Source organism: Canis aureus, chromosome 24 (genome assembly GCF_053574225.1).
Source record: "Canis aureus isolate CA01 chromosome 24, VMU_Caureus_v.1.0, whole genome shotgun sequence".
In the NCBI taxonomy this organism is placed as follows: Eukaryota; Metazoa; Chordata; class Mammalia; order Carnivora; family Canidae; genus Canis; species Canis aureus.
In genome coordinates this window covers 21,943,088-21,969,430 of record NC_135634.1, presented here as the reverse complement: position 1 = coordinate 21,969,430, position 26,343 = coordinate 21,943,088, and the positions used below count along the sequence as shown (strand labels likewise).

The 26,343-nt window shown below is 42.2% G+C and overlaps 1 protein-coding gene across 3 annotated transcripts; it reads left to right on the top strand.

The window, feature by feature from the left end:
- Positions 1-869: 869 nt before the first annotated feature.
- Positions 870-26,213, top strand: AADAT (aminoadipate aminotransferase). Of its 3 annotated transcripts, XM_077868558.1 has the most exons (13): positions 872-1,083; positions 4,363-4,531; positions 5,707-5,839; positions 9,289-9,363; positions 13,966-14,175; positions 16,030-16,095; positions 17,478-17,560; positions 18,025-18,121; positions 19,335-19,396; positions 19,886-19,950; positions 21,475-21,581; positions 24,796-24,897; positions 25,850-26,213. In XM_077868558.1, the coding sequence occupies exons 1-13, from the start codon at positions 1,017-1,019 to the stop codon at positions 25,889-25,891; spliced, it is 1,278 nt and encodes a 425-aa protein (XP_077724684.1). In that variant the 5' UTR covers positions 872-1,016; the 3' UTR covers positions 25,892-26,213. The 3 variants fall into 3 exon arrangements, with proteins under 3 accessions (XP_077724686.1, XP_077724685.1, XP_077724684.1); XM_077868559.1 differs by lacking the exon at positions 16,030-16,095 and having other exon boundaries at positions 871-1,083; XM_077868560.1 differs by lacking the exons at positions 16,030-16,095; positions 17,478-17,560; positions 18,025-18,121 and having other exon boundaries at positions 870-1,083.
- The last annotated feature ends 130 nt before the right edge of the window (positions 26,214-26,343 follow it).

Below are 26,343 nucleotides of genomic sequence, written 5' to 3'. Positions count from 1 at the left end.
AGAAAACTGGGGGCGGAGGGGGCTGCCCGTGGAAGGTGGGGAGAAGTGTAGGAAACAGGGCATAGGGGATCCCTGGGTGGCGCAGCGGTTTGGCGCCTGCCTTTGGCCCAGGGCACGATCCTGGAGACCCGGGATCGAATCCCACGTCGGGCTCCCGGTGCATGGAGCCTGCTTCTCCCTCTGCCTATGTCTCTGCCTCTCTCTCTCTCTCTGTGACTATCATAAATAAATAAAAATTAAAAAAAAAAAGAAAGAAACAGGGCATAGACCCACAGAGATGAGTCTAAGTCTTAAGTCTAACCTAAGTCCATAATGAGGAGTCAGAAAATCCAAGGGGAGGGAAGACGCTAACATTTGAGGAGGTCAGTGATTCTCCCAACACTCCATCCTCACTCTAAAATGTTCAGATCTTGGAGAACGTGATGTCGCAAATCATCTGGGTGGCCTAGGTTGGGGCCTGTAGCTCTGTCATAAAAGGTCAGTATGAAACACAAGTGTCTGCGGGATGTAAGGCGCCAGGGGCTCCGCGGGGGGAGGGGGGACCGCGGGCGGCCCAGAGCGGCGCGGTGCGGTGCGGAGCGGCTTCCAGGCGGGTCGCGGCGAGGAAGCCCGCTGCAGTGGACCAGGGCGGCCAGCAGATGGCGCGCTCGGGGGGTCGCGGCGGACGTCCGCCCACCCGGCACCCTCCACCCCACCCGCCCGGCCACCCCGCCTCGTCCTCGCGGCCACTCCGGCTGCGAGGTCAAGGGCTGGGCTCCTGCCAAATGGACTCAGGCACCGCCCGGGGCTCCGAGGGCGTTGACCCGGGGGGGCGGCGGCCGCGGCGGGCGGCCATAGGCTGCGGCGCGGGGCGGGGGAGCGAGGCGGGCCCTGCCCGGCCCCGGGACCCCGAGGGCCTCCGAGGAGCCCCGAGCGCGCCGCCGCCCGCCCCGGCCGCCTGGGACCCGGCGCCCCGAGCCCTCCTGCACGGGGCTGTGCGGTGCTTCCCCGACCGCCAAGGGGCTCGGCCGTCAGACATGAACTACGCGCGGTTCCTCACCGCCGCCAGCGCTGCAAGACAGCCGTCGGCCATCCGCGTCGTGAGTGAGTGCGGGGTGCGGGGCGCCAGGGGCTCGCGGGCTCGGGGGGCTCTCGCGGGGCCTCCGGGGGCCGGGCCTCCCCCGGGGCGGGGGCTCTCGCGCATCCTCCGGGGACTTCCCCCCCCCCCCGGTCGGGGTCTCCCTGGGGCCCTCCTGGGACTTGCCCCCCCCGGGGCGGGGGTCTCCCTGGGGCCCTCCTGGGACTTGCCCCCCCCGGGGCGGGGTCTCCCTGGGGCCCTCCTGGGACTTGCCCCCCCCGGGGCGGGGGTCTCCCTGGGGCCCTCCGGGGACTTGCCCCCCCCGGGGCGGGGGTCTCCCTGGGGCCCTCCTGGGACTTGCCCCCCCCGGGGCGGGGTCTCCCTGGGGCCCTCCTGGGACTTGCCCCCCCCGGGGCGGGGTCTCCCTGGGGCCCTCCTGGGACTTGCCCTCCCCCGGGGCGGGGGTCTCCCTGGGACCCTCCGGGGACTTGCCCCCCCCGGGGCGGGGGTCTCCCTGGGGCCCTCCTGGGACTTGCCCCCCCCGGGGCGGGGTCTCCCTGGGGCCCTCCTGGGACTTGCCCTCCCCCGGGGCGGGGGTCTCCCTGGGGCCCTCCTGGGACTTGCCCCCCCCCCCGGTCGGGGTCTCCCTGGGGCCCTCCGGGGACTTGCCCTCCCCCGGGGCGGGGGTCTCCCTGGGACCCTCCGGGGACTTGCCCCCCCCCGGGGCGGGGGTCTCCCTGGGGCCCTCCGGGGACTTGACCCCCCCGGGGCGGGGTCTCCCTGGGGCCCTCCTGGGACTTGCCCCCCCCCCCGGTCGGGGTCTCCCTGGGGCCCTCCGGGGACTTGACCCCCTCCGGTTCGGGGGTCTCCCTGGGGCCCTCCTGGGACTTGCCCCCCCCGGGGCGGGGTCTCCCTGGGGCCCTCCTGGGACTTGCCCCCCTCCCGGGTCGGGGTCTCCCTGGGGCCCTCCTGGGACTTGCCCCCCACCCCCCGGTCGGGGTCTCCCTGGGGCCCTCCGGGGACTTGCCCCCCTCCGGGTCGGGGGTCTCCCTGGGGCCCTCCTGGGACTTGCCCCCCCCGGGGCGGGGTCTCCCTGGGGCCCTCCTGGGACTTGCTCTCCCCCGGGTCGGGGTCTCCCTGGGGCCCTCCGGGGACTTGCCCCCCCCCTCGGGTCGGGGTCTCCCTGGGGCCCTCCTGGGACTTGCCCCCCCCCGGGTCGGGGTCTCCCTGGGGCCCTCCGGGGACTTGCCCCCCCCCGGGTCAGGGTCTCTCTGGGGCCCTCCGGGGACTTGCCCCCCCCCGGGTCGGGGTCTCCCTGGGGCCCTCCTGGGACTTGCCCTCCCCCGGGTCGGAGTCTCCCTGGGGCCCTCCTGGGACTTGCCCCCCCCCCCCGGGTCGGGGTCTCCCTGGGGCCCTCCTGGGACTTGCCCCCCCCGGGGCGGGGTTCTCCCTGGGGCCCTCCGGGGACTTGCCCCCCCCGGGGCGGGGTTCTCCCTGGGGCCCTCCTGGGACTTGCCCCCCCCGGGGCGGGGGTCTCCCTGGGGCCCTCCTGGGACTTGCCCCCCCCGGGGCGGGGTCTCCTTGGGGCCCTCCTGGGACTTGCCCCCCCCCCCCCGGTCGGGGTCTCCCTGGGACCCTCCTGGGACTTGCCCCCCCCCCCCCGGTCGGGGTCTCCCTGGGGCCCTCCGGGGACTTGCCCCCCTCCGGGTCGGGGGTCTCCCTGGGGCCCTCCTGGGACTTGCCCCCCCCGGGGCGGGGTCTCCCTGGGGCCCTCCTGGGACTTGCTCTCCCCCGGGTCGGGGTCTCCCTGGGGCCCTCCGGGGACTTGCCCCCCCCCTCGGGTCGGGGTCTCCCTGGGGCCCTCCTGGGACTTGCCCCCCCCCCGGGTCGGGGTCTCCCTGGGGCCCTCCGGGGACTTGCCCCCCCCCGGGTCGGGGTCTCCCTGGGGCCCTCCTGGGACTTGCCCTCCCCCGGGTCGGAGTCTCCCTGGGGCCCTCCGGGGACTTGCCCTCCCCCGGGGCGGGGGTCTCCCTGGGGCCCTCCTGGGACTTGCCCCCCCCGGGGCGGGGGTCTCCCTGGGGCCCTCCTGGGACTTGCCCCCCCCGGGGCGGGGTCTCCTTGGGGCCCTCCTGGGACTTGCCCCCCCCCCCCGGTCGGGGTCTCCCTGGGACCCTCCGGGGACTTGCCCCCCCCGGGGCGGGGGTCTCCCTGGGGCCCTCCGGGGACTTGCCCCCCCCGGGGCGGGGTCTCCCTGGGGCCCTCCTGGGACTTGCCCCCCCCCCGGTCGGGGTCTCCCTGGGGCCCTCCTGGGACTTGCCCCCCCCCCCACCGGTCGGGGTCTCCCTGGGGCCCTCCGGGGACTTGCCCTCCCCCGGGTCGGAGTCTCCCTGGGGCCCTCCGGGGACTTGCCCCCCCCCGGGTCGGGGTCTCCCTGGGGCCCTCCGGGGACTTGCCCCCCCCCCGGGTCGGGGTCTCCCTGGGGCCCTCCGGGGACTTGCCCCCCCCCCCCGGGTCGGGGTCTCCCTGGGGCCCTCCGGGGACTTGCCCTTCCCCGGGGCGGGGTCTCCCTGGGGCCCTCCTGGGACTTGCCCCCCCCCCCGGGTCGGGGTCTCCCTGGGGCCCTCCCGGGACTTGCCCTCCCCCGGGGCGGGGGTCTCCCTGGGGCCCTCCCGGGACTTGCCCTCCCCCAGGGGGCCGGGGTCTCTCTGGGGCCCTCCGGGGACGCGGACGGGGCCCGGTGGCGCGCTGAGCTCCCTTCACTCCTTCGCTGTGAGCCCGGCCCTGCGCCCGGACCTCAAACAGGGACAGACTCGGGCTGGAGAGGAAGGCGAGGACTTGGGTGTCCGTGCTCCAGTGCAGCAGGAGCAGCAGTAGAGAGACAGGGGCTGCTGCGGACACGTCCTGGGAAGAGAGGCTGTGCTGCCAGAGGGCTCTTCCCTGCAGGATGAGCAGATGTCAGGCACAGGGTGCAAATGTGTGCGCAGTGGGGAGGGCCTGGTAACTTGGAAAGAAAGGAGTGAGCCCTGCAGCCGGGAAGGCAGGTAGGTGCCAAATGGAGGAGGGTTTTCTGTGATTGCGACCCTCTGCTTTACCTTTGGGATCGCTCTACCTTCTCCATTCTTTAGTTCCTCCACCAGGGAGGTAGGGTCAGAAAAAGCAATTTTATGTGCTTTAGACTAGCATTCTATCACTAGAAATTGTTCAACTTTACAGTTTTTTGTTGACCATAATGCAATATATTGAGCTATCTCTGTTTATGAAAGTCTTCAATGAAAGTGTTTTCTTCTCTTCTGTATTTATTGTAGCTGAGATACTGAGCAGGATGCCGAAATCATTAATTTCCTTGGCTGCTGGAATGCCAAACCCCAACACCTTCCCCTTTAAGACTGCTGTTATCACCATAGAAAATGGAAAGCCCATCCAATTTGATGAAGAGATGATGAAGAGAGCACTTCAGTATTCTCAAAGTGCTGGGTAGTTATCAACGGATAACATAATTTTGTTGGTTTTTTTTGCAATATTCTAAGGCCCATTGATAAAGTAATAAGTAGGTATTCCACAAGTAGGTAGATTTGAGGAAGAGTCTTTAAAGAATAATTAAGACCAATAGGTTTATTAAATGCTTAACACTCCCCAGTGACTGCACCTTAATGGGTGGGGAGACTCAGAGAAGGCTTCTACAAGGAAGCTTGGAGCTGAGACTGAAAAGAGAAAAATGAGGTAGCTAGGGGAAGAAGTAGGTTAGGAGGAAGGAGGAAAAGCAAAATCCAGGAAGCAGCAATTTTAATTCTGCGGAGTAATTTTGTAATATGTTCCCTTAATAGTTGCAGACAACTGTGCATATACTTTGTCCCTCCATTTAGATGTCCTGAATTTTTTTTTAAGATTTTATTTATTTATTTGAGAGAGGGAGAGAGCATGTACATGGGCATGAGTGAGGGGAGAGGCAAAGGAAGGGGGAGAAGCAGGATCGCCACTGAGCAGGAGCAGGACATGGGGCTCCATCACAGGACCCTGAGATCATGACCTGCGCCAAAGACAGACACTTAACCAGCTGAGCCACCCACACATCCCCAGATGTCTTTCATTTCTTAAAAGCAAGCTGAAACATACTTTATGACTTTGGTTAGCTGGTCTTCATCCAATGATAAAGGGTAATTTATGGAGTGTCTACACATTATACCTTATTAAAGTTTTCTTTGTTCTGTGACCAAAAAGTGTATTGAAATGTAGCACGTTATATATATAAATGATATATATGTAGGTTTTTCTTTCCATGATACAAAGAACTTGAGACTGGATTTCTAGGTAGCCTATGGAAATTTTCCTAGGAGAACAATCAATTGTGCAGTGAGTGCTCTAGTGTAAGAGAAAGAGAATAGGCTTTGGAATAAGAAAGATGTAGATTCATATCTCAGTTCATAATCTGAACTGATTGACTTTATGTGAATTTCTTAATCTCTAAGTCTATTGCTTTGTCTTTTAAATAGGGATATTAATATTGGCAAAAAGCATTTGAGGATTTTTTTTGAGGATTTTTTAGATTGAATGAATAAAGTGACTGGCCTAAAGCTACCATTTAATTCTTGTCTACTATTATTATTATGATTTTTAAAACAATAAATTTGAAAATACATTTTATGCTTTAGAATCCCAGAGCTGTTATCCTGGATAAAACAGTTACAAGTAAAATTGCATAATCCTCCCACCATCAATTACCCAACCAACCAAGGACAAATGGACATATGTATAACATCTGGCAGCCAAGATGGTCTTTGCAAGGTAAGACTGAAAGGACAGGGAACCCCACGTTAAAAATCCAGTATGTTGGTCAATATAGTCATCTCTCCCCTGACCTCAAGAGGATTGTGTTTCACGAATTACTGGTAGCCTATCTTGTCTTACCTAGAATTTTAAACAGGGAACTTAAAGACATTCACCAACCTGATTTTTCTTAAATGTAGATCATGTGGTTAATGTCCCAGAGCTATGAGTCATTAAAACAAGATTCCTATTAAGGAAGTACTCAACTCCTGCCAGAAGCTTAATGAGCACTGCTTAATTTCATCTGGCTCAGAGATTACATTTTGATTTATATAGTTATGACATTTCGGGATGATTTTTAAATTCTTTAGAGGGTAAATCCTGAAATTCCTGAGATGAAACATTATTCCTTTGTATGCTTGCTTATGTAATCATCTCTGCTTGCCACTGCTTCCATCGGTCTCCTTCTTGGACATGCTTCGTAGATCTAGGTATGTCTGCCTGACTTCTCTCTGGGTTAGTTCTCCTGTTGTCTCCCTCTTACTCTCTGTGTGTCTCTTTCTCTCTGTTACTCCATCCACCTCTTTCCTGGGTTCCAGAGAGTCTACAGACAGACATAACCACCACTGGGGGTTCTCACAAGAGACTGCACCAGTGGTTCTCAGTTTCATCTGTTTCTTTTTTCCTTTCTTTTTCACAAATAGTCCTATAAAGATTCTCTATATCCAGACTTCACATCTAGACTAAAAAGGACTCTCATTTATCTTAAACCAAAGTAGTTTTGTTTTTCTTTTCATGAAAATGTGAAAGCTGCAATCCAGTTAGCTTTAAGGAATTTTAAATTATCATTACAGAATAAGGTTTTGAAATAAGAATATAATTTTTCCTCCCTCTTTCTGTGTTTAATTGGAGAAAAAATGGGGATTAGCTACTGTTTGAGTAAAGAGAAACATCTGTGATTCCATAGATTAATTAATATGAAAAAAGTTCTTTTTCAATTAAATTCTGTCTTTCTGTCTTAAGAAGGTATACTATGAACTTTTTTCCAGAACAGTGCTCAAGACAGTTTCTTCTTTATCTGTCACAATCAGTCATAACAAAGGAAGATGGCATAGATGGCCAAATACACCAATAATGCACTTATAGACATGCTTATTACAGAGGCCTTCATGGGAATCTGATTTACTCTTCCTTCCACTTTGTTCTCCAATATAGATATTATGTTAAGCACCTGTGTCTCTGTCTACCTCTCTTAAACAATGCTACCAGATAACAACCAGCCCCTCTTTTCATCTAGGATATTTGACATTTTCATGTCCTTTAATTGACGTGGGAAATGTCTGTGTAGGTTTTCATTTAATTTATTGACAGTGAACATGCCACCCAAGTAATTTGTTTGGTCCTAAGATGTCCTGTAAAGCCTGGATCACTTAGAAACTTTTCAGAGCAGCGTAGTATTTGTTATAAAATGCCAAAAACTCATAAGGAAAAGATGAAGGGAACATCATAACCCAAATCAGGAAACAAAAGTCAGAACATCTGCTTCAGAGGAGCCTGGGTGGCTCAGCAGTTTAGCGCCGCCTTCAGCCCAGGGTGTGATCCTGGGGTCGCAGGATCGAGTCCCACATCAGGCTCCCTGCATGGAGCCTGCTTCTCTCTCTGCCTGTGTCTCTGCCTGTGTCTCTGCCTGTGTGTGTGTGTGTGTGTGTGTGTGTGTCATGAATAAATAAATAAAATCTTTAAAAAAAAAATCTGCTTCATTTGATAACGCCCATACTGTTTCTCATGAGATAAAGTTTGTTAAAGTGATAGGAAGGAGGGGCTCAGACTGAGGATCGTGACACACCACAAGGAAAGAAAGGATGATTCCATGAATTATGTAAGATGTCATCATAATAGATCCGTTTGATTTAGGCTAGAAGCAACTATTGCCTAGATCATGTTGTCTGCAGAATCTCCTCTAAGATTTGTCAAGCCTGTCTTACCTAACTTCTAAATATTCTTTAACATTGTTAACCTTCCCAACCTTTCTAAAACACTCTTCACTGGTTCTCTCGACACCTCATTGACCCAATTGGCCTGCCTTTGCAGTGTCCTCGTCTACACATCCATCATTTATCAGAGTTCCTCAAGGCTCAGTCCTCAAAACTCTTCTTCCCTTAGCCCATATACTTTCCCGGGATACTTCCACTCACACCCATGTGCTCGATCATATGCTAGTAACTTCCAAGCTTCTTCCAAATCCATGTGTCCCATCTGTCCACCTGGCACCATGACAGGATGTTTAAAAGGCATCTCAAACCAAAACACACTCATCACCTTGTCCATCGGAGAGAGACAACTTTGTGGTTCTGTTTTTCAGTGAACAGCATCACTCCCTCCATCTGTCTAGTTCCATGGCCAGAAATCTAAGAGTCATTCTTCATGCCTCCTCTTCCTCATTCCCCTATAATCCATAATTGTGTTCTGTTGGTTTGGATTTCCTAAGTGCCTCTCAGTTCTCCTCTCCAATTCCATCATCACTGTATGTCACGCTACACACATATCTCTTCCCAGAACTGCAGCAAAAACATTCCAGGTGACCCCCCAAATTTCCCAGACTTTCCACATATATTCTCACTCATATTTTATTTCATATTGAAGCCAGAATGATCTTTCCAACATGCATATCTGATAATGTGACTCCCCCCTTCCCAGCCTCTACCTAAAATTCTTACTGTCCTCATGTGGCTTGAATACCTGCATGGTATTTCTCTGCCTATTTCTGTCTAATCTCACTCCACCCTCCTCTTTACATTCCTTTTCAGGACACAGAATTCTTCCAGTTTCTAAAACTGTACCTATTGTCATCACCTATTCCAACTCATAACTTCTCAATGAAGGCTTCCCTGAAGGCCCAAGTCCTCCTACAATGAGCCCTTATAACATTGTGTGTCTATACTTAAGCACTTACCATTGTATTTTAAGTATACATTTATTTGAGTGATTATTTGATTAGCATCTAGCTTTTCCATTGGACTAGTAGCTCCATGAAGATAAGAACCATGTTGCTATGTTTGTCATTTTGTCTCCATACCATGCATAGGCTTGGCTTATAGTAAATATTTAATAAATTTTCAAAGAAGAAATAAATGAATTTTAGGAGCCAAACCAATTATCTTACCCTAGAACAGAACTTGGGAAACTACAGCTAGAGAGCCAATTCCAGCCCTCACCTGACTTTGTAAATAGAGTTTTATAGGAACCCAGCCACACCCACTGATTTATATATTGTTTTTGGCTATTTCTCACTATACAGGCAGAGATAAATAGTTGCAATGGAGATATTATGGCCCACAAAATATGTACCATCTGGCACTTTACAGAATATTTGCCAACTCCTACTCTTGAATCCTAGTGAGCTCAAACTAACAAGGGATTCAAAGAATGGAAATAATATCCAAACTAATCTGTGCTTCTTTTGTTAGGTGTTTGAAATGATCATTAATCCTGGAGATAATGTCCTGCTAAATGAACCTATTTATTCAGGAACACTTCAAGCTGTGAGTACACATTTTTATAAAAGGGCCTCCTCTTTCTTATAATTAATAAGAAGAAAACATTACACCTTTAGAATTATCTGTCCACTGAAAGATAAAATTGTATCTTCCATCTGTAAGCAGGAAAATATTAAGTGGCATAAGCAAAATATGTTAAATGTACCCTCTGCTTTATACATGTCCTTTTACAAAATCTATGTTTATAGGTGCTGAAATGAAGCTGCGCAAAATCACGTCCAGCTTTCTTAACATTTCACTTGAAATGCAACTTCGTTTACAAAAACTTATTTTTCATAAGTTTTAATAATAAGTATCTTTAATAAGTATCTTTTATTACCATATGTCTAAGTACAGTCATGTTATATGTCAATTTAATATAACTGTAAACCAATATGGTATAATTAGGGCTTTCCACTCCAGTATTAATAGGACTATAATATCCAGAATCAGGAAAGTGATCATCTGGCTCTGCTGTGTACTAGTCAGAACACATCTGAGCTATAGGTTTGTTTGGGGCACAATACTTTAGGATTGCCATGGACTGATTTGTGCGTGTTCTTAGGTTAATAGAACTGGCACCAAAGGGTGGAAACTATGGGGAAACTATTTCAACTCCGTATAAGAACTTCCTAGCCATGAGCCTTACTTCACTCCTGACTCCCTAAGAAGGTAAAACACTGCCCATCACTGCAGATACTCAAAGTTGCTCAGTAGTCATTAACACAAGTGTTAGAAAAGTAATTCTAGTTTAAAATAGGGGAATGAATGAGGTGAACTTTATGCTCTGTTGACTCTAACTTCACAGATTCTCTTTTTTCAAGTTTAATATTATCTTAAAAATTAATATATAAAGCAATTAGTCTTCAAGGCATGTTTCCTCAAAATTAAGTAGAAATAAAATTGATACCATTAAAAATGCTTTTCCTGTGAACAATCTGAAAAGGAAATTAAGAAAACAATTCCATTTATAATAAAAGCCAAAAGAACAAAATCTCTGAAACCTAAGAAAGGAGGTAAAAGAGTTAGTTGTACATCAAAAACTACAAAAGGCTGCTGAAAGAAATTAAAGAAGACCCAAATAGATGGAAAAACATCACCTAATCATCAATTGGAAGACTTACTATTGTTTAAATGTCAATACTTCCAAAGCAGGATGCCTGGGTGGCTCAGCGGTTGAGCGCCTCCCTTCAGCCCAGGACATGATCCTGGAGTCCCGGGGTTGAGTCCCACATTGGGCTCCCTGCATGGAGCCTGCTTCTCTCTCTGCCTATGTCTCTGTGTCTCTCATGAATAAATAAATAAAATCTAAAAAAATATATATATATACTATCAAAGCAAACTACAGATTCAATACAATCCCTATCAAATTCCAGTAACTTTTTTTGCAGAAATAGAAAACCCAGTTATCAAATTTATATGGGATTGGAAGGAATCCAAATAGCCAAAACAATCTTGAAAAAGAAGAACAAAGTTCGAAGACTCCTATTTCCTAATTTCCAAACCAACTTCAAAGCTATAGTAATCAAAATACTGTGGCACTGGTATAGGGATAGACATATAGACCAGTGGAATAGAATTCAGGTCCAGAAATAAATCCACACATCTGTGGTCATTTTATTTCAACAAGGGTACCAAAATCATTCAATAGAGAAAGAAAAATCTCTTCAACATAAGGTGCTAGGACAACTGGATTTCCATATGCAAAAGAAAGAAACTGGATCCTTGAGCCACATAAAAATTTGACTCAAAAGGATCAAAGACCTAAATGTAAGAGCTAAAACTACAAAATCTTAGAAGAAAACATAAAAGCAAATCTTTGTGACCTTGGCACTAAATTCTTAGATATGACACCAAAAACACAGGCAAAAAGGAACAAAAAAGTAGATAAATTGTACTTCATCAAAGATTAAAAACTTGTGTGCATTGAAAAACGTTATGAAGAAACTGAAAAGACAGTCCACAGAATGGGAGAAAATATTTGTAAATCACATATCTGATATAGACTTAATATCCAGAACATATAAGGACCTACTATAACTCAATGACGACAACAACAAAACCTAATTTATTTTTTTTTTCAAAACCTAATTTAAAAATGGACAAAGGACTTGAATAGACATTTTTACAAAGAAGAAATACAAGTAGCGAATAAGCACATGAAAAGATGCTCAACATCATCATTAATCATTAGAGAAACACAAATCAAAACCACAGTGAGATACTACCTTATACCTACTAGGACAGCTATTCTTTTCATGTAAAGTAATAAGTGTTATTTTACAACAAGCCAACAAGTTTGAATATGAGGAGAAATTGGAACCCTTGTACATTGCTGGTGGAAATGTAAAATGGTACAGCGGCTGAGGAAAAGTTTGTCAGTTTCTCAAAACATTGAACATAGCATTACCATGTGACTCATTAATTCAACTCCAAGTCTATACCCCAAAAGAACTGAAAACTGGAGCTCAAACAGATAATTGTACACAAATGTTTATTGAAAGCATTATTCATAATAACCAAAAGGTGGAAGCAACTCAAGAGTCCATCAACAGGTGAGTGGATATAAAATGTGGCATATACATATGCTGGAATATTGTTCAGCCATAAAAAGGAACAATATTTTAACACACACTACAACATGGATAAACTTTGAAAACTATGGCCAACTGAAAGAAGCCAGACACAAAAGGACAGATATTGTATAACTACACTTACTTGTTTCTTAAATCTCAAACAGGCAGATTCAGAGCCAGAGAATAAGAGGTTACTAGGGCCTGGGTGGGGGATGGGTGGGGGGATGGAAAGTTATTGCTGAATGGGTAAAGATTTTCTGTTTGGGGTGATAAAAAATTTTGGAAATCAATAGTGATGATGGATTCACACATTGTGAATGTGATTAATGCCATGAGCTGTACACTTAAAAATGGCAAAATTTTGGGGGCGCCTGGGAGGCTTAGTCAATTAAGCATCTGCTTTTGGCTCAGGTCATGATCCCAGGATCCTGGGATCAAGCCCCAAGGCAGGCTCTCTGCTCAGTGGGGGAGTCTGCTTCTCCTTTCCCTCTGCTCCTCCCCCTTGTGCTCTCTCACTCCCTCTCAAATAAATAAAATCTTTTTTAAAAAGGCAACATTTTTGTTATATATCTATTTACCACAATAAAAAACTAAAGTAAAATCATTCCTTTTTCTTAATGGTTGGTTACTAATTAGTAATTATTTTACTAAACTCCTTATATGCCTATGAATATAAAACCACTGTCAGTGTAAACAGCATCATGCACACACACACAAATGTTTTCACATACCCAGACAGAAACCCTGTGCCAGGCTATGAGGAAATTTGCTAGTAAGGATTATGTGTTTTTTTGTGGCCCAGTATTAATTTGTTTATTCATGGTGGATGTACTTTTTTAGCCTAAGAACTCTTAAATTCCTAAGAACTCTTAAATTTGTCATAAATTTGTCTGGATTATTCCCACTTAGTTCATGATTCCACATTTGCTAAAAGAGTGTTTATCCTTTGAAAAATTTTTCGTCTGAGAGCCTCACTCAATTATTGTTATTTCTGAAGTTCTAATTTTTTTCTTTAAGTTCATCCAAGAATAAGATTCCACAAGATTTTTATAAACTTACGTATGTCAATAAAAATAAAAATAAAAATAAACTTATGTATGTCCATAAGCAAGGCCGCTACTTGTGATTTCAGGCTTAGCCTTTGGTAAATATGAAATACTTCCATCCTCCTGGGTAAGCTTCTGCCCTTTTTCCCTCAATGCCCTTCACCCCCTGGCTTCCCTGACCACAGTCCTAAGACCACCCTGAACTTCTCATAATGTGGAGTTAATGCAGGGGGGCCCCAGACTCTGCTCTTGTTAGAAACTGTTTCTAATGTGCCCATGCTATACCACCTGTTAAATACTTTGAATATCACCTCTGCTTGTAACTATTTTATTAGCATAACAGATTCTTTCTATGTTTAACTTTATAAAAAAAAAAGCATTAATTAATAAATATCTACTTTGTAAACCAGTTCTAATTATAATTCCAAAGATGATTCAAAAGAGGTTAGGAGATGCTGTGTAACAAATCTCAGTGGCTTGTGGCTAGGAAAGTTTCTTTCTCCTACATTCTGCATATCTACCAAAAGGCAGCTGCTGCTCTGTTCAATGTCATCTCAATCCCAAGCCCCCAGCTGATAGAAGCAGCCTCTGTCTGGAACATTGCCAGTCAATAGTCAAGGGAAAAGGAAAATAGAGAACCACAAGCTGGATTTTAAAGCTTCTGCTTGGAAGAAACACACATCACTTCTGCTCACAGTTTATTAGCCAAAGCAAGACATATGGCCAATCCTGACATATAAGAGAAAGGAAGTATACTCCTTCCTCTGGGAACCAACAGGGGATATTTTTGAACAATAATGGAATCTACCAAAGGATAACAATAAAATGAGAACATACAACCTCAACCTCAAGTATAGAGACGAGTGCAGGTTTATATGTTTAAGGGGTATAAATGGTAACATTCTTGGTTAGTATAAGAAGAGCCAATGACACATTTTGTAATCCTGTCTGAATCTTGGGCTTTTTTTTTTATTTGTGCTCAACAGCTGAAGCCCCTGGGCTGCAACATTATTAATGTTCCCAGTGATGAATTCGGCATTATTCCAGACTCCCTCAAAGAAGTCCTTTCCAAATGGAAACCAGAAGACTCCAAGGATCCCAAGAAAAACACCCCCAAATTTCTTTACACTGTCCCAAATGGCAACAACCCTACAGGAAACTCATTAACAAGTAACCGCAAGAAGGCAATCTATGAGGTATTTTAAAAGAATGTGTTATGCGGCTATGTTCTTGTTTATTTTTGACTTTTGAGAAGAGTACTGTGCAAGCTCCCTTTCTTATTTCTTTTTATTACAAGGAAGGTAATTTTAAATAAAAGGAATTTATTAGTAATTTTTAATAAAAAGATTCATCTATGCCCAAGGTCCTAATAAATTGAAACACAAGAAAGTACTCCATCCTTTGTTAACTATGAGATTTTTCTTTTCCTTTAATTGATATTTTCATTAAAAATAAATAGCATTTTTGACCTAATGTTAAATTTTATGCAGTTATTTAATCAAACTTGGGGTTTGATTCATTATTTTATATTTATATTTTCAACTTGTCTCTTCTCCTTCCTACTCCTTAACATTTTAGGTTACAAAGAAATTTTTCAATATAAGAGACATGCTCTTTTTGTCAATTCTCTTTTAGGTACCTGACTATGATGCCTAAACTTTTCACTATAAACAATTTTTTAAAATATCAAACACATATCTAGCTATACAAGAGTCTTTGAAAAATAAGAGAAATGTACCTTTTGTAAAGTCTCTTTTATGTACCAACTGTGCTGCCTAGACTTTTGCTACAAATAGCTTCTTAAAAAATAAGTACCAAAGCCATATTAAACGTAGAGAATGTGCAGTAGAATCATAAAGATATCAGTTTCTTTCACTCATGTATGTATATATGTATACACACACACACACACACACACACACGTTTGTGTCAAAATATTGTCTTATTTTTCACATACTCCAGAGTTCTGTCCTGAGTTCTCTTATTTACATCCTACAACTAGAGAGTCTCATCCAGTTCTATGGCTATAAATTCCCTTCTAAATAATAGAAATGCCTTTCCCTTGAACTCCAGACTTCTGTATCCAACTTCTCCATCCAACGTCTCTTTCCAACATCCACCATTAATGTCTGATGGTCATTTCCAACCTACAATGGCCAAATAGAACTCTTGATTTAGTCCAGTCACACCCAACCTCCAACCCTCCATCTCTGTAAATAGTCCATGAACAGTCACCCTTTATTCCTCTCTTTCTCTGTCTCTTCCTCACACCCCCGACAGCCAGTCCATCCTACGGATTCCACTGCCAAATGGATCCAAATCCACCTCTTTCTCTATTTCTCTCCTCTGCCCTTCCCACCACCCATCTTCCCAGCCACCACCTTCCTTTACTGATCTACTATGATAGTTTCCTCGATGGACCCCTGCTACATTCCACTCTCAATCTCCAACCAGTCTTTCTTCACACAGTAGCCAGTCATGTCCTTCAGCCCCTAAAATATAAATGTGAAGCCAGTCTCATGGTCCTCCTGGTGCAGTCCTCTAGTGGCTTCCCTTTGCAATTAGAATTCAAATTCCTTCATCTGCCTCACAAAGCTATGTGACCTGCTAGTCTGTTCCCAAGCCTTATTGTCTCTTCTCCTCCTTCTTGCTGCAACCTATTTTGTCATTCTGAGCTCTTGTGTTGTCAGGAAGGGCTCCCCAATGAAATAGCTACCCTGTCCTCCTCTCTGTCTCTCAGATATCACCCTTTATCACCCTGCCTGGCCCCTAAAACCTCTTGTTTAATATTTCTTGTCTTCATTATCTATTAGATTATATATAGTGTCTTTCCCAGAACTTAGAATGTAAGTTCCATGAGAATAAGAGCCTTCAGTGAATGCCTTGCTCATCTCTTTATCCTCATTGTCTAGGACAAGAGGCACTTAGTAGCTTCTTGAGGGAATGAATGAATGAATGCATGAATGAATGAATCAATACAAAGAATTATGATTCCAAGTGATTTTCAGCTTAGTTCTTAAAAATTAAATATCCTACTTCAACCATTTTAGCTTGCAAGAAAATATGATTTCCTCATCATAGAAGATGATCCTTACTATTTTCTCCAGTTTAGCAAGGTAAGTGATGATGTGAACTTATTTCACAATTAAAGGATACATTGTAAGTTATTACACTGACTTGACTTTAGCCTGGCTGCTGAGTTGGAGCTAATCTACCTTTACATTAAAGTTAAGTAAAATTGTTAGTAATTTTCTACCACTTCAATCTTTAGTCTTTCAGTTTTATCATGGAACTAATACTTCTCATGTCTGGTATTACTGCTCTTTCCAGAAATGACTTACCTTTAAAATAGTAGCTAGCTCACTATAGTATGCATTTGGGTTCCCAGAGTGAGTCAGGGCTAATGGTCTTCTCAAACTCCAAATCCTAGTTCATAGCTTATTAAACATCATATGAAGTAGGCTTCGTTTTGGGTATCAGCTATAGTCTCTTGGCAGTGGCTGACTGGAATGATATCTGAGAAGAATTTGAAAGCTAAGCCTGAACTTAAAGAGAAAGAGGGTCGTGCTCAGTTAGTGATGTCCATTACAGAGAAGGCATTACTGGCAGCATGCCACATATTTACCATTCCTGTCTTTGAAGACCTGGATCTTACCAGCAGAATAATGTATTTTTAGGATCTTTTTCACTATGTATACATGCCACTTTTCATGATCATGGTCTCCTAATAGCAGTAAGTGGTACAGATTCTCAGTGCCCGGTTCTCAAAACTAAACACTGTCTTTATTCGCCTCCCAGGGCTGCAGAGAACATATGCTTGGTTTCAATGCTCCCTTTAAATCTACTGAAAAGAAACAAAAACTCTGGACTGTTCTATATGGTTTGCTGAATATCACATCTACCTACCTATTCCCTACCCTCAACATGACCTGGCCTCTTTTCTTGTGTGCATATACTTTTCTTTATCTTTTTTTTTTTTTTGCATATACTTTTCAAGTAAATATTGAAGTCAATATTGCAGTATGACTAACTTTCTCATCTTGTTTTATCTTTCTAGCTCTTCTAAGGATCAGCATTCTCTCTCTAAACATCCTAAATGCTGCTGGCCCTCTTCATTTTGATCTAATCCAAATGAGTTTTTCTCGAATCCTTCCTCTAAATCTGTTAATCCTGAATCTCAACCTTTGAGTGAGATTTTGAGGAGGGCCTTTTTGAGGAGGGCCTATTTAAGGTTTCTCTAAATTCATAGTAATAGCATCTTAAGCAAATGAGTAAACTCTTCTGTGTGTTTTTGACAGAAAAGCTGTGAAGATAGGCAGGTACTCATAAAAGAACACGCAACTCGGTTTCTTATTCCATTTTAAGACTAAGGTAACAGAAAAGATGGTTGTGCTGCTGCTATCAGAATTTATGTCCTCTCCATTTCCTACACAAAATAATTTTTCAGTCACTCACAGTGTTCTCAAAACAACAATATGTATTTTTTTTCCATTTCAAGCCCTGGGCACCAACATTTCTTTCAATGGATGTCGATGGGCGAGTCATCAGAGCGGACTCTTTTTCAAAAGTCCTCTCCTCTGGGTAAGGCCTTGTATCTTACCTTAGGGCCAGATCTAAAAAAGATAGGTTGTACCTGGGTATTTTTTAGTCCAAATAATTCTCATTTAAGACACTTCTATTCTTACTTACCTTAAAACATCAGTTTGATTATTAATATTAATATATGCCTTTTCTTTCTTTATCCATCTCCAGTAATCAAAGATATTTGGGCATTAATCTAAAGTTGTAGTGGGCCTGGTCAGGTTTTGGGTTTTATATATGAAAGAACACATTTTGAAATACTTGGTCAGACTTGCATTCTATTTTAAACATAAGCTTAAATTTAAATCTGAATTTTAAATAATAAGTAGCTAATTTTATTAGAATATTTTAATTGTCTAGGCCCATTTGTCCCCAGGTCACACCTGTCTTACTAATGAAATCAATAAAGTGACGTGTATTAATTGTTAACACAGTATTGGTATTGTGCCTTTGCTCTTTTGTAGGTTGCGAATAGGGTTTATAACGGGTCCAAAACCCTTGATAGAGAGAGTCATTTTACACACACAAGTTTCAACTCTGCACCCTAGCACTTTTACACAGGTAAAGACAATGTCAGAAATAAGAGGTATTTGGGGTTTCTTTTTAAGAAATCAAAATAAAAAGTATGAGATGTTAGCGAGAAAGACTGAGTGAAGGTGGCAGGAAGGGAAATCACTGATACTGAATCTCTAGTACCAATATGGGCTGAAGTAAAAGATCAGATACCTCAGATGTTTACTCTAAAAGGCAAATGAGAATTAAATTAACCTGGTGTTACTTTGCAGCATAGACCAAATTCCTTGAGAGAGAGGGTATCTTATTCATCCTGTGTCCCTAGCATCTATCCCAGGAACTCCATAAAAACTTTGTTGAACTGAAGAAAATGGAAGTGAGCTTGGCGAAGTAATATAACTTTAGCTTCATTGTCCTGGAATCCGTAATGAGCATAAGGATTCAACCCTGTTTAGTGACTCCTTGTTTGACTTCATTGCACATGTGCTAAAGACACTAGTTGTTATGTATTTTAGCTAAAAAACAATAAAGTAAAATTAATTTTAGAGAATGTATAAAACTCCTCACAAACTTCGAGAAATTATTGGATCCATCGCTAAAGCAATCTTAAGAATCAGATCCTAAGGGTAGAATTGATTCAAAATCAATAGAAAAAGAAGACTAAGGCTAGGACACTTGATATTGTACATTCCATAAAGTACAAATGTCCCCATATTTTGTCAAGGTGGGGATTTTTTTCCCGTATTTTTTGTGTCCTATCAACAAAACTTCGCTATCCATTTATAACATTTAGAACTTCTATTTTATATAGAAAAATCACTGAAAATATTACATACTACATATCTATTATATATATTTTACATTTAAAGAAGCAATATAGTATGCTAACTAATGGCATGGGTCTGAAGCTAGACAGTCTAACTTAAATCCAGGCTGTCTATGACTAACTGTATGACCTTGGGAAGGTTCATTTAAAACTTGTGCCTTGGTTTCTTCAGTAAAAAATAAATAGTAATCTAATATTAATATACTAATGTATTATAAAGGTTTCTGGCACAAAGCAAGTACTATATAAACATTTGTTATTTTATTGTCATTGTTAATAATTAACATTTGTTATAAATCACTGTGTAAAGCTTGGTTCAGCTTGTGGTGGTTTACAGGTAATCAAGAATGATTTGCTTTTTATGTTTGGCAGAAAAAAACCCACACATTTTAAGAGGGTGAACCATGACATTTGTTATTGTCTTTTCTCTCTTAGCTTCTGGTGTCACAGCTTCTACACCAATGGGGAGAAGAGGGTTTCCTGGCTCATGTAGACAGGTATTGCATGCTAGTTTCCATATTTTACTAGAAATAGACTTCCCTTTATTAATTTTCAATAGATTTATTCCAAAATAAAGGAAAAAAATGCAGTGGTAAAAAGTTTGCCACCAGACAGGTCAAATAAACATGCTCTATTCCCTTTTCAATCATTCAACATTTTAATCAAGATAGAAAGCATATTCTTAGGGTACCTGGGTGGCTCAGTCAGTTAAGCATCTGCCTTTGGCTCATGTCATGATCCTAAGATCCTGGAATGGAGCCCTTCATCAGGCTCTGCTGAGTGGGGAGTCAGCTTCCTCTCACTCTTGCTCTGTTGACTTTCTCTCTCTCTCTCTCTCTCTCTCTCTCATTTCTCAAATAAATAAAATCTTAAAAAAAAAAAGAAAAAAAAGAAAACAGTTTCTTACAGACTGGACTCCAGAGCCTTCTGGTTTTTTCAATCAATGAACTAACAAACACATGCTTTTCATTGTTTTCATCTTCTAGGGTTACTGATTTCTATAGGAACCAGAAGGATGCATTACTGGCAGCTGCAAACAAATGGTTAAGTGGTAAGTGGAACATACATCCTATCCTGTGATAGTCACTAGCACTTTTATGAATGGGGGATAAACAGTCCATAGTTAGTGTTAATAATATTGCAAGAAAAGTAACAACAGTCCAGGAGTATTCTTGTCAAGAAATGTTACTCTATAAGTAATATCAGAAGTAACAGTCTGCAAACCATGGCACTGTTCTATCTCTACTTTGCCTGTCTGCTGCAAATAATCTGTGGTTTAAAGGGTGGGGTGGGGGAAGACCTTTTAGTCTAAAAATCAACTAGCAATAACTTAAGCTAAATGATGCCTATACTCAAAAGGTTTTAGAGTTACTTCAGAATTTCCCCCAAACAGCAGAGGAATTGTCAAATGGTATGCTCCTTTTTTAATTAGACTACATAGAAACAAAGTAATACTATCTAAGTCAGTACTAGCTCATTACAAATTATTTGCCTTCTAATCATTAACATCATTTATCTAATAATGCCTATTGCTAATTTGCAGGATGATTTAATTTTCTGTTAATGAATTACATGATTTTAATCATATCATTAAAAAAGTTTTTGGTGTAAATAATAAACAAAAATTAATTCCTTATTTCTGTCATAACTTGTTCCCTATAAATTCTTGGTAAATATAGAATTACCAGTTTATTTTTATTATTTATTTATTTTTTTAGAATTACCAGTTTAATAAGAGTACTATTCCTCCATTTTGTACAGCAGAGTTAAAGAAAAGTTTCTAAACAAAAGCAAGTACTAAAAGATAATTTTTTTTTTTAATTTTTATTTATTTATGATAGTCACAGAGAGAGAGAGAAAGAGGCAGAGACACAGGCAGAGAGAGAAGCAGACTCCTTGCACCGGGAGCCCGACGTGGGATTCGATCCCGGGTCTCCAGGACCGCGCCCTGGGCCAAAGGCAGGCGCCAAACCACTGCGCCACCCAGGGATCCCCTAAAAGATAATTAAAATGAAAATAATTGTCTTTCCTTCTTGGCTTCTCTATCCTAATACTCAATGAAACAAAAAGGCTACAAATACATCTGAAGTTCTTGAATTTTAAGTACTTCTTTTCATAATCAATCACATTATAAAAACTAATCCATCAGACTTCCAAACTAATACATAAATGACAGAATTTATTGAAGCACTGGAAGAATCTAGAAGGAGTCGAAGAATCTTCTGTAGTTGAAAGAGCCAGAATTGGCTTCGGTCTGGTTCTAACTAAGGGAAGTAGACACAGGCCTTAGATTCTTTGCACTACCCAAGACTGACTGAAATTGGAAATATAAACATGAGTCTCCCTTCCTCCCTTCACTCCCCTCTCATTTTTTTTTTTTCCCCTCTCATTTTTAAATAAACTCAGAACATCAATTTTCAGGGCTCATAGAATTCAGTGTTTTAAAAATGCTGTCCCCGAAGGGATGTTTTTGGACATTGTAGTTGACAGTTACTAAGATTATGTCATTAATTGGTATATTTTCTGTCATCAGAAATGGCTTTAGCAGATATTTATTCTCTTCTTTGGTTTGTAGGTTTGGCAGAATGGCATGTCCCGGCTGCTGGAATGTTTTTATGGGTTAAAATTAAGGGTATTTATGATGTAAAACAAATGATTGAAGAAAAAGCCATTCAGAAAAAGGTAAAAGATATGGATGGAACTGGAGGGTATTATGCTGAGTGAAATAAGTCAATCGGAGAAGGACAGACATTATATGGTCTCATTCATTTGGGGAATATAGAAAATAGTGAAAGGGAATAAAGGGGAAAGGAGAAAAAATGAATGGGAAATATCAGAAAGGGAGACAGAACATGAGAGACTCTTAACTCTGGGAAACGAACTAGTGGTGGTGGAAAGGGAAGTGGGCAGGGGGTGGGGGTGACTGGGTGATGGGCACTGAGGGGGGCACTTGATGGATGAGCACTGGGTGTTATTCTATATGTTGGCAAATTGAACACCAATAAAAAATAAATTTATAAAAAAAAAGAGAGGTAAAAGGGTAGAGTTATACTTTTTCTTTAAAGTGATTTTCATTTAAAAAAAAAATTTATTCATTTATTCATGAGAGACACAGAGAGAGGCAGAGACACCTGCAGAGGGAGACGTAGGCTCCCTGCGGGGAACCTGATGCAGAACTTGATCCCAGGATCTTGGGATCACGACCTGAGCTGAAGGCAGACGCTCAACCTCTGAGCCACCCAGGTGCCCCTAACATGATTTTTCACTTAAAAATGAAGAGTTGTTTATCATTGCCCTCCACTCTAACCCATAACAGTTTAATATCAGATGTCATCTCATATTTCTATATCTTACATTTCCAATTATGTTACCTTGTTTTTAAAATCATAATAGTTTTTTGAGTTACACAGTAATTCTTCTGGTCTACATTAATAGAAATAGTCATTCATCTCAGCTACTGGTTAGTTTAATGACTAAGAGCAGATGGTTTTTTTCTCCCTGATTAAGAAAGTAAAGCATGCTAGCAAACTTGGTAAATTCATAACAGTATAATGGAAGGTTTTTAAATAGCTCATTATTTCATCACCCCGATTTTGTGACCATTTGTGGTATATTTGCTTTTTTTTTTAAAGATTTTATTTATTTATTCATGAGAGACACAGAGAGACAGAGACACAGGCAGAGGGAGAAGCAGGCTCCATGCAGGGAGCCGAATGTAGGACTCAATCCCGGGACTCCAGGATCACGCCCTAGGCCAAAGGCAGGCACTAAACCACTGAGCCACCCAGGGATCTCCCCTGTGGCATATTTTCTTGAAGAGCTTGTCTATATGTTGTATTTTGTCTGTGCAGTTATTTTTCATGGTTAAAATTACACAGAAAAGTTTGTGTCCTGTTTTCACTTAAAATTGGCTGTAAGTATTTCTTTTAGGATTTTCTTTTTCTCCTTTCATACTTAAATCTACTTAGTTATCATTCAAGGGCATTAATTAAGATGGGAAATCTAAATATTTTTTCTGTGTAGGTGTATAGCTGTCCAATTTACCTAGTGGAGTATCCTTTCTCCATGAATTAATTCTTTTGTTACATTTGCCAGTCTTTTATAAACACTGAAATCTGGTTCTAGGGTCACTTTGTTTTGAAGCAGTAAGTATGAGGGAACAGATTGTGTTGATGCTGGCACAGGACCATGCTAGTGCACAAGAAATGAGATTGTGTGGATGCTATAAAACTGATGTCTGGAGGTCAGACCTGGAGGCCGTCATGTGTCCTCTCTAACCACCTTACTTGAGGGCAGGAATCATGCTTTATTCATTGTTCTAATCCTACCAATTCTACATTGTAGGTACTTAGTAAATACTTAGTCAAAAAAAAAAAAAAAACATTTTAGTATAGTAAGTCAATTTTACATTTTCTTTGCTTTTCTGTCAATGCCATTATCATCAGGATCATTTGATAAATGGTTACTTGTATGGATCTCTGAGGTAGATACTAAGGATATAGACTTTTGGACTTTCTTATATTTTTTTGGTATACTCCATCTAGCCCATGTATCCTCTTGCATGTAACCTTAACTTTTTCTAAATAATCTCCACTTTACAACTACAACCTTAGCCCAATTCTGGTCATCTTATAAAGAGGTTATCACTACCCTTCCTTCTCTCACAGCTCCTTGCTTGTAGTGCACCCCCAATATTTTCTACTATATTGGGAGAAGTGATAGTTTTCATTTTATTGTGCATCAGTACAGAAACCCATCTTCTGCTTTGAAATCTCTTCCCCCAGAATGCCCCAAATCATTTCACTCCCAACTCACCTTCTTTTAGTGGACAGTGCCCAGATTTATACCACATAACAAGAATGAATACTTTTGAATATCATGATCACACTAAATTATAATCTCAAAGACCTAACACAACCAAAGTTTATTTCTGACTCACATAAAACTTCCAAAGATGTGATCTGCAGGCAAATCTGCTCCAACCAGTGGATCAGAGACTCTCGTTCCTTCCTTCTTGTTGCTATTGGTCTTCAATGCATGGATGCCACAATGGCTACAAAATGGGAAAAGCTGATGATGGGTCACACTTGGGGAGATTTTTATGGGCAAGGCCTAGAAGTTGCATGCATTACTTCACATCCATTGGCTAGGATTTGGTCATTTGCCACACATAACAAGAAAAAAGCTGGAAAACAGAAAATATTCATACACCCAAGAAACAGAGGAAATGGGGTTCACAATCAGTGAGTCATCTGCCATAGTGCTCACATCAAGAATAGCAGTTGTTCCCACTACCTCTGTCTTGACATACTTACATAACATTTTTATTCATTCACGTTATGTATCAAATTTACCTCCTTTCAGTTCTTCGACTAGACCAATTTTCTTCCCCTCTCAAGGCCTTTTACACTATCTTCTCCCTAAAATACTCTTCACCCACTTTTGGCTCGGTCAACACCTACTTATTATCCAAGTCCCAGCTTAAAGCCACTTCCAAATATGATAACTTAAAAATGGTCTCTCATTGTTTGACTTTATATTACTTTCCTAGTTGGCTAACCATTTATTCATGTTTATTACCCTCTCTATTTCTTTTATAAGCTGTCCTTTGCCCATCAAAGCTAGAATATTAGTGTTTTTCTTCTCAGTTTCTGTATATTATTTATATGAAGAAGATGAAGTACTTGCCATATTTACTATAAACAGTAATTTTTTCCAGATTCTGTGCTTTTATTTTAGGACATAGAGACATTTTACATAAAATTATTTTTCTCATGATTTTTTAAGTTGTTTTTAAATGTAAAAAGTCTTTTCCCACTCTGAAATTGGATATACCTACATTTTTTTCTAGTTTTTATTTAATGCTTATTCACTTATTTTCGATAAACTTTCTTAGGTATTAATGCTTCCTGGAAATGTTTTTTACATCGATAACTCAGCTCCTAGTCCTTACTTCAGAGCATCCTTCTCTTCAGCTTCTCCAGAACAGATGGATATGGTGAGTACAATATTCTCTTTAGAGTAACACTAGATACCAATTCTTTTTGGGGGTGCATGTGTTCATTTTGTGAGTTATAACATTATTTAATGTCCTCTTAAGTTTCTGAAAAATAAGTATCAAGTGAGAAGTCATGAATTACTATTAAAGACATATTTTAATGATAGCAAATAGACAAATGCATGAGACCAAGTTGGAGTTAAATTTCATTGTCTTCATGAATTGTTTTCAGACTTGCTGAACAGTGTGGGAAGATTACTGACATATAAGAAAACTTCCTTCCTTCCTTCCTGGAATTAATACGAGCTAAATTCAGTACAAATTCATGAAAGCCATTAATCTCTTTCTCTGAAGGAAAATATATCAGCAAGAGTCAAATGCAATAATATTCTTAAATTAATTATAGTCTGGGTTTAGCCAAAATAACAAGAAGCAAAGAAACAAGTTCCTAAGGACTGCATGTCTGGGACTCCAAATAGAAGAATCATAAATTGAACAACACCATTAACCTCGAGAAGAGTCTATACTTGCCCTTGCAGATGGACTGGTTCTTGATGTTCTTTATTTACTTGCTTTCTCATCTCATTAAATATGCTTTTCATAAGTTGTCTCTTGTTTTACATATGAGGAGAATTAGACAATTGAAACATACAGAATGCATATGCAGGTGAATGATTATATGAGAAAATATTTAGTGTTGTGGGAAAAATGGAAAATAATGATCTTAAAGGCTTAAAGAACAAATAAAGTCCTGGGAATCTGATATGCTTATAGCTACATATATTAGTGGACATTGATGGCATCCTCCTCAGATTAAAATGATGTTAAATTTGACTTTTCATTGCCTTATGTTAACCTAAGATTAATACTCTGTTTGAATTTTTTAAATTATCGCAAACTTTTCCTAAGTAGCATCCTAATGTCATTCATTTTTATCTCTTTTCTATTTCAGGCCTTCCAGAGATTAGCCCAACTTATTAAAGAATCTTTATGAAGAAATCAAACTATGAAAAAATCAAACTCTTTCATGGATTTTTCAGATAAATTATTTTTATGTTTTAGCAAGAAGAAATGATTATTGGCATTAGACTTACAGATTGGATTTCAACAATCATGTCATGTCTGTAGTAATTGTGCCCTTAAATTCATCAGATTGACAAAATATAATCCACTTATACCTTTTGATAAATTTTCACTCTGCAAAAATCATTTTCTCCTGGATTTTATTATAAATAACTCTAATTGCTTTCTGATTTCCCATAAACTTTCCTTGAAACATTTTACAATAAATTATTTTGAAAATGTAAGAAAATAAATTCAGAATGGTATATGAACTTTTTCTATTTTTAGAAAAATTTAATGAAATCTTACTGGAAAATTTGTTAGAATTTGACCATTATAAATGATTATCAGTAAGAGTACCACTGACATTATGTTGTGCCATAG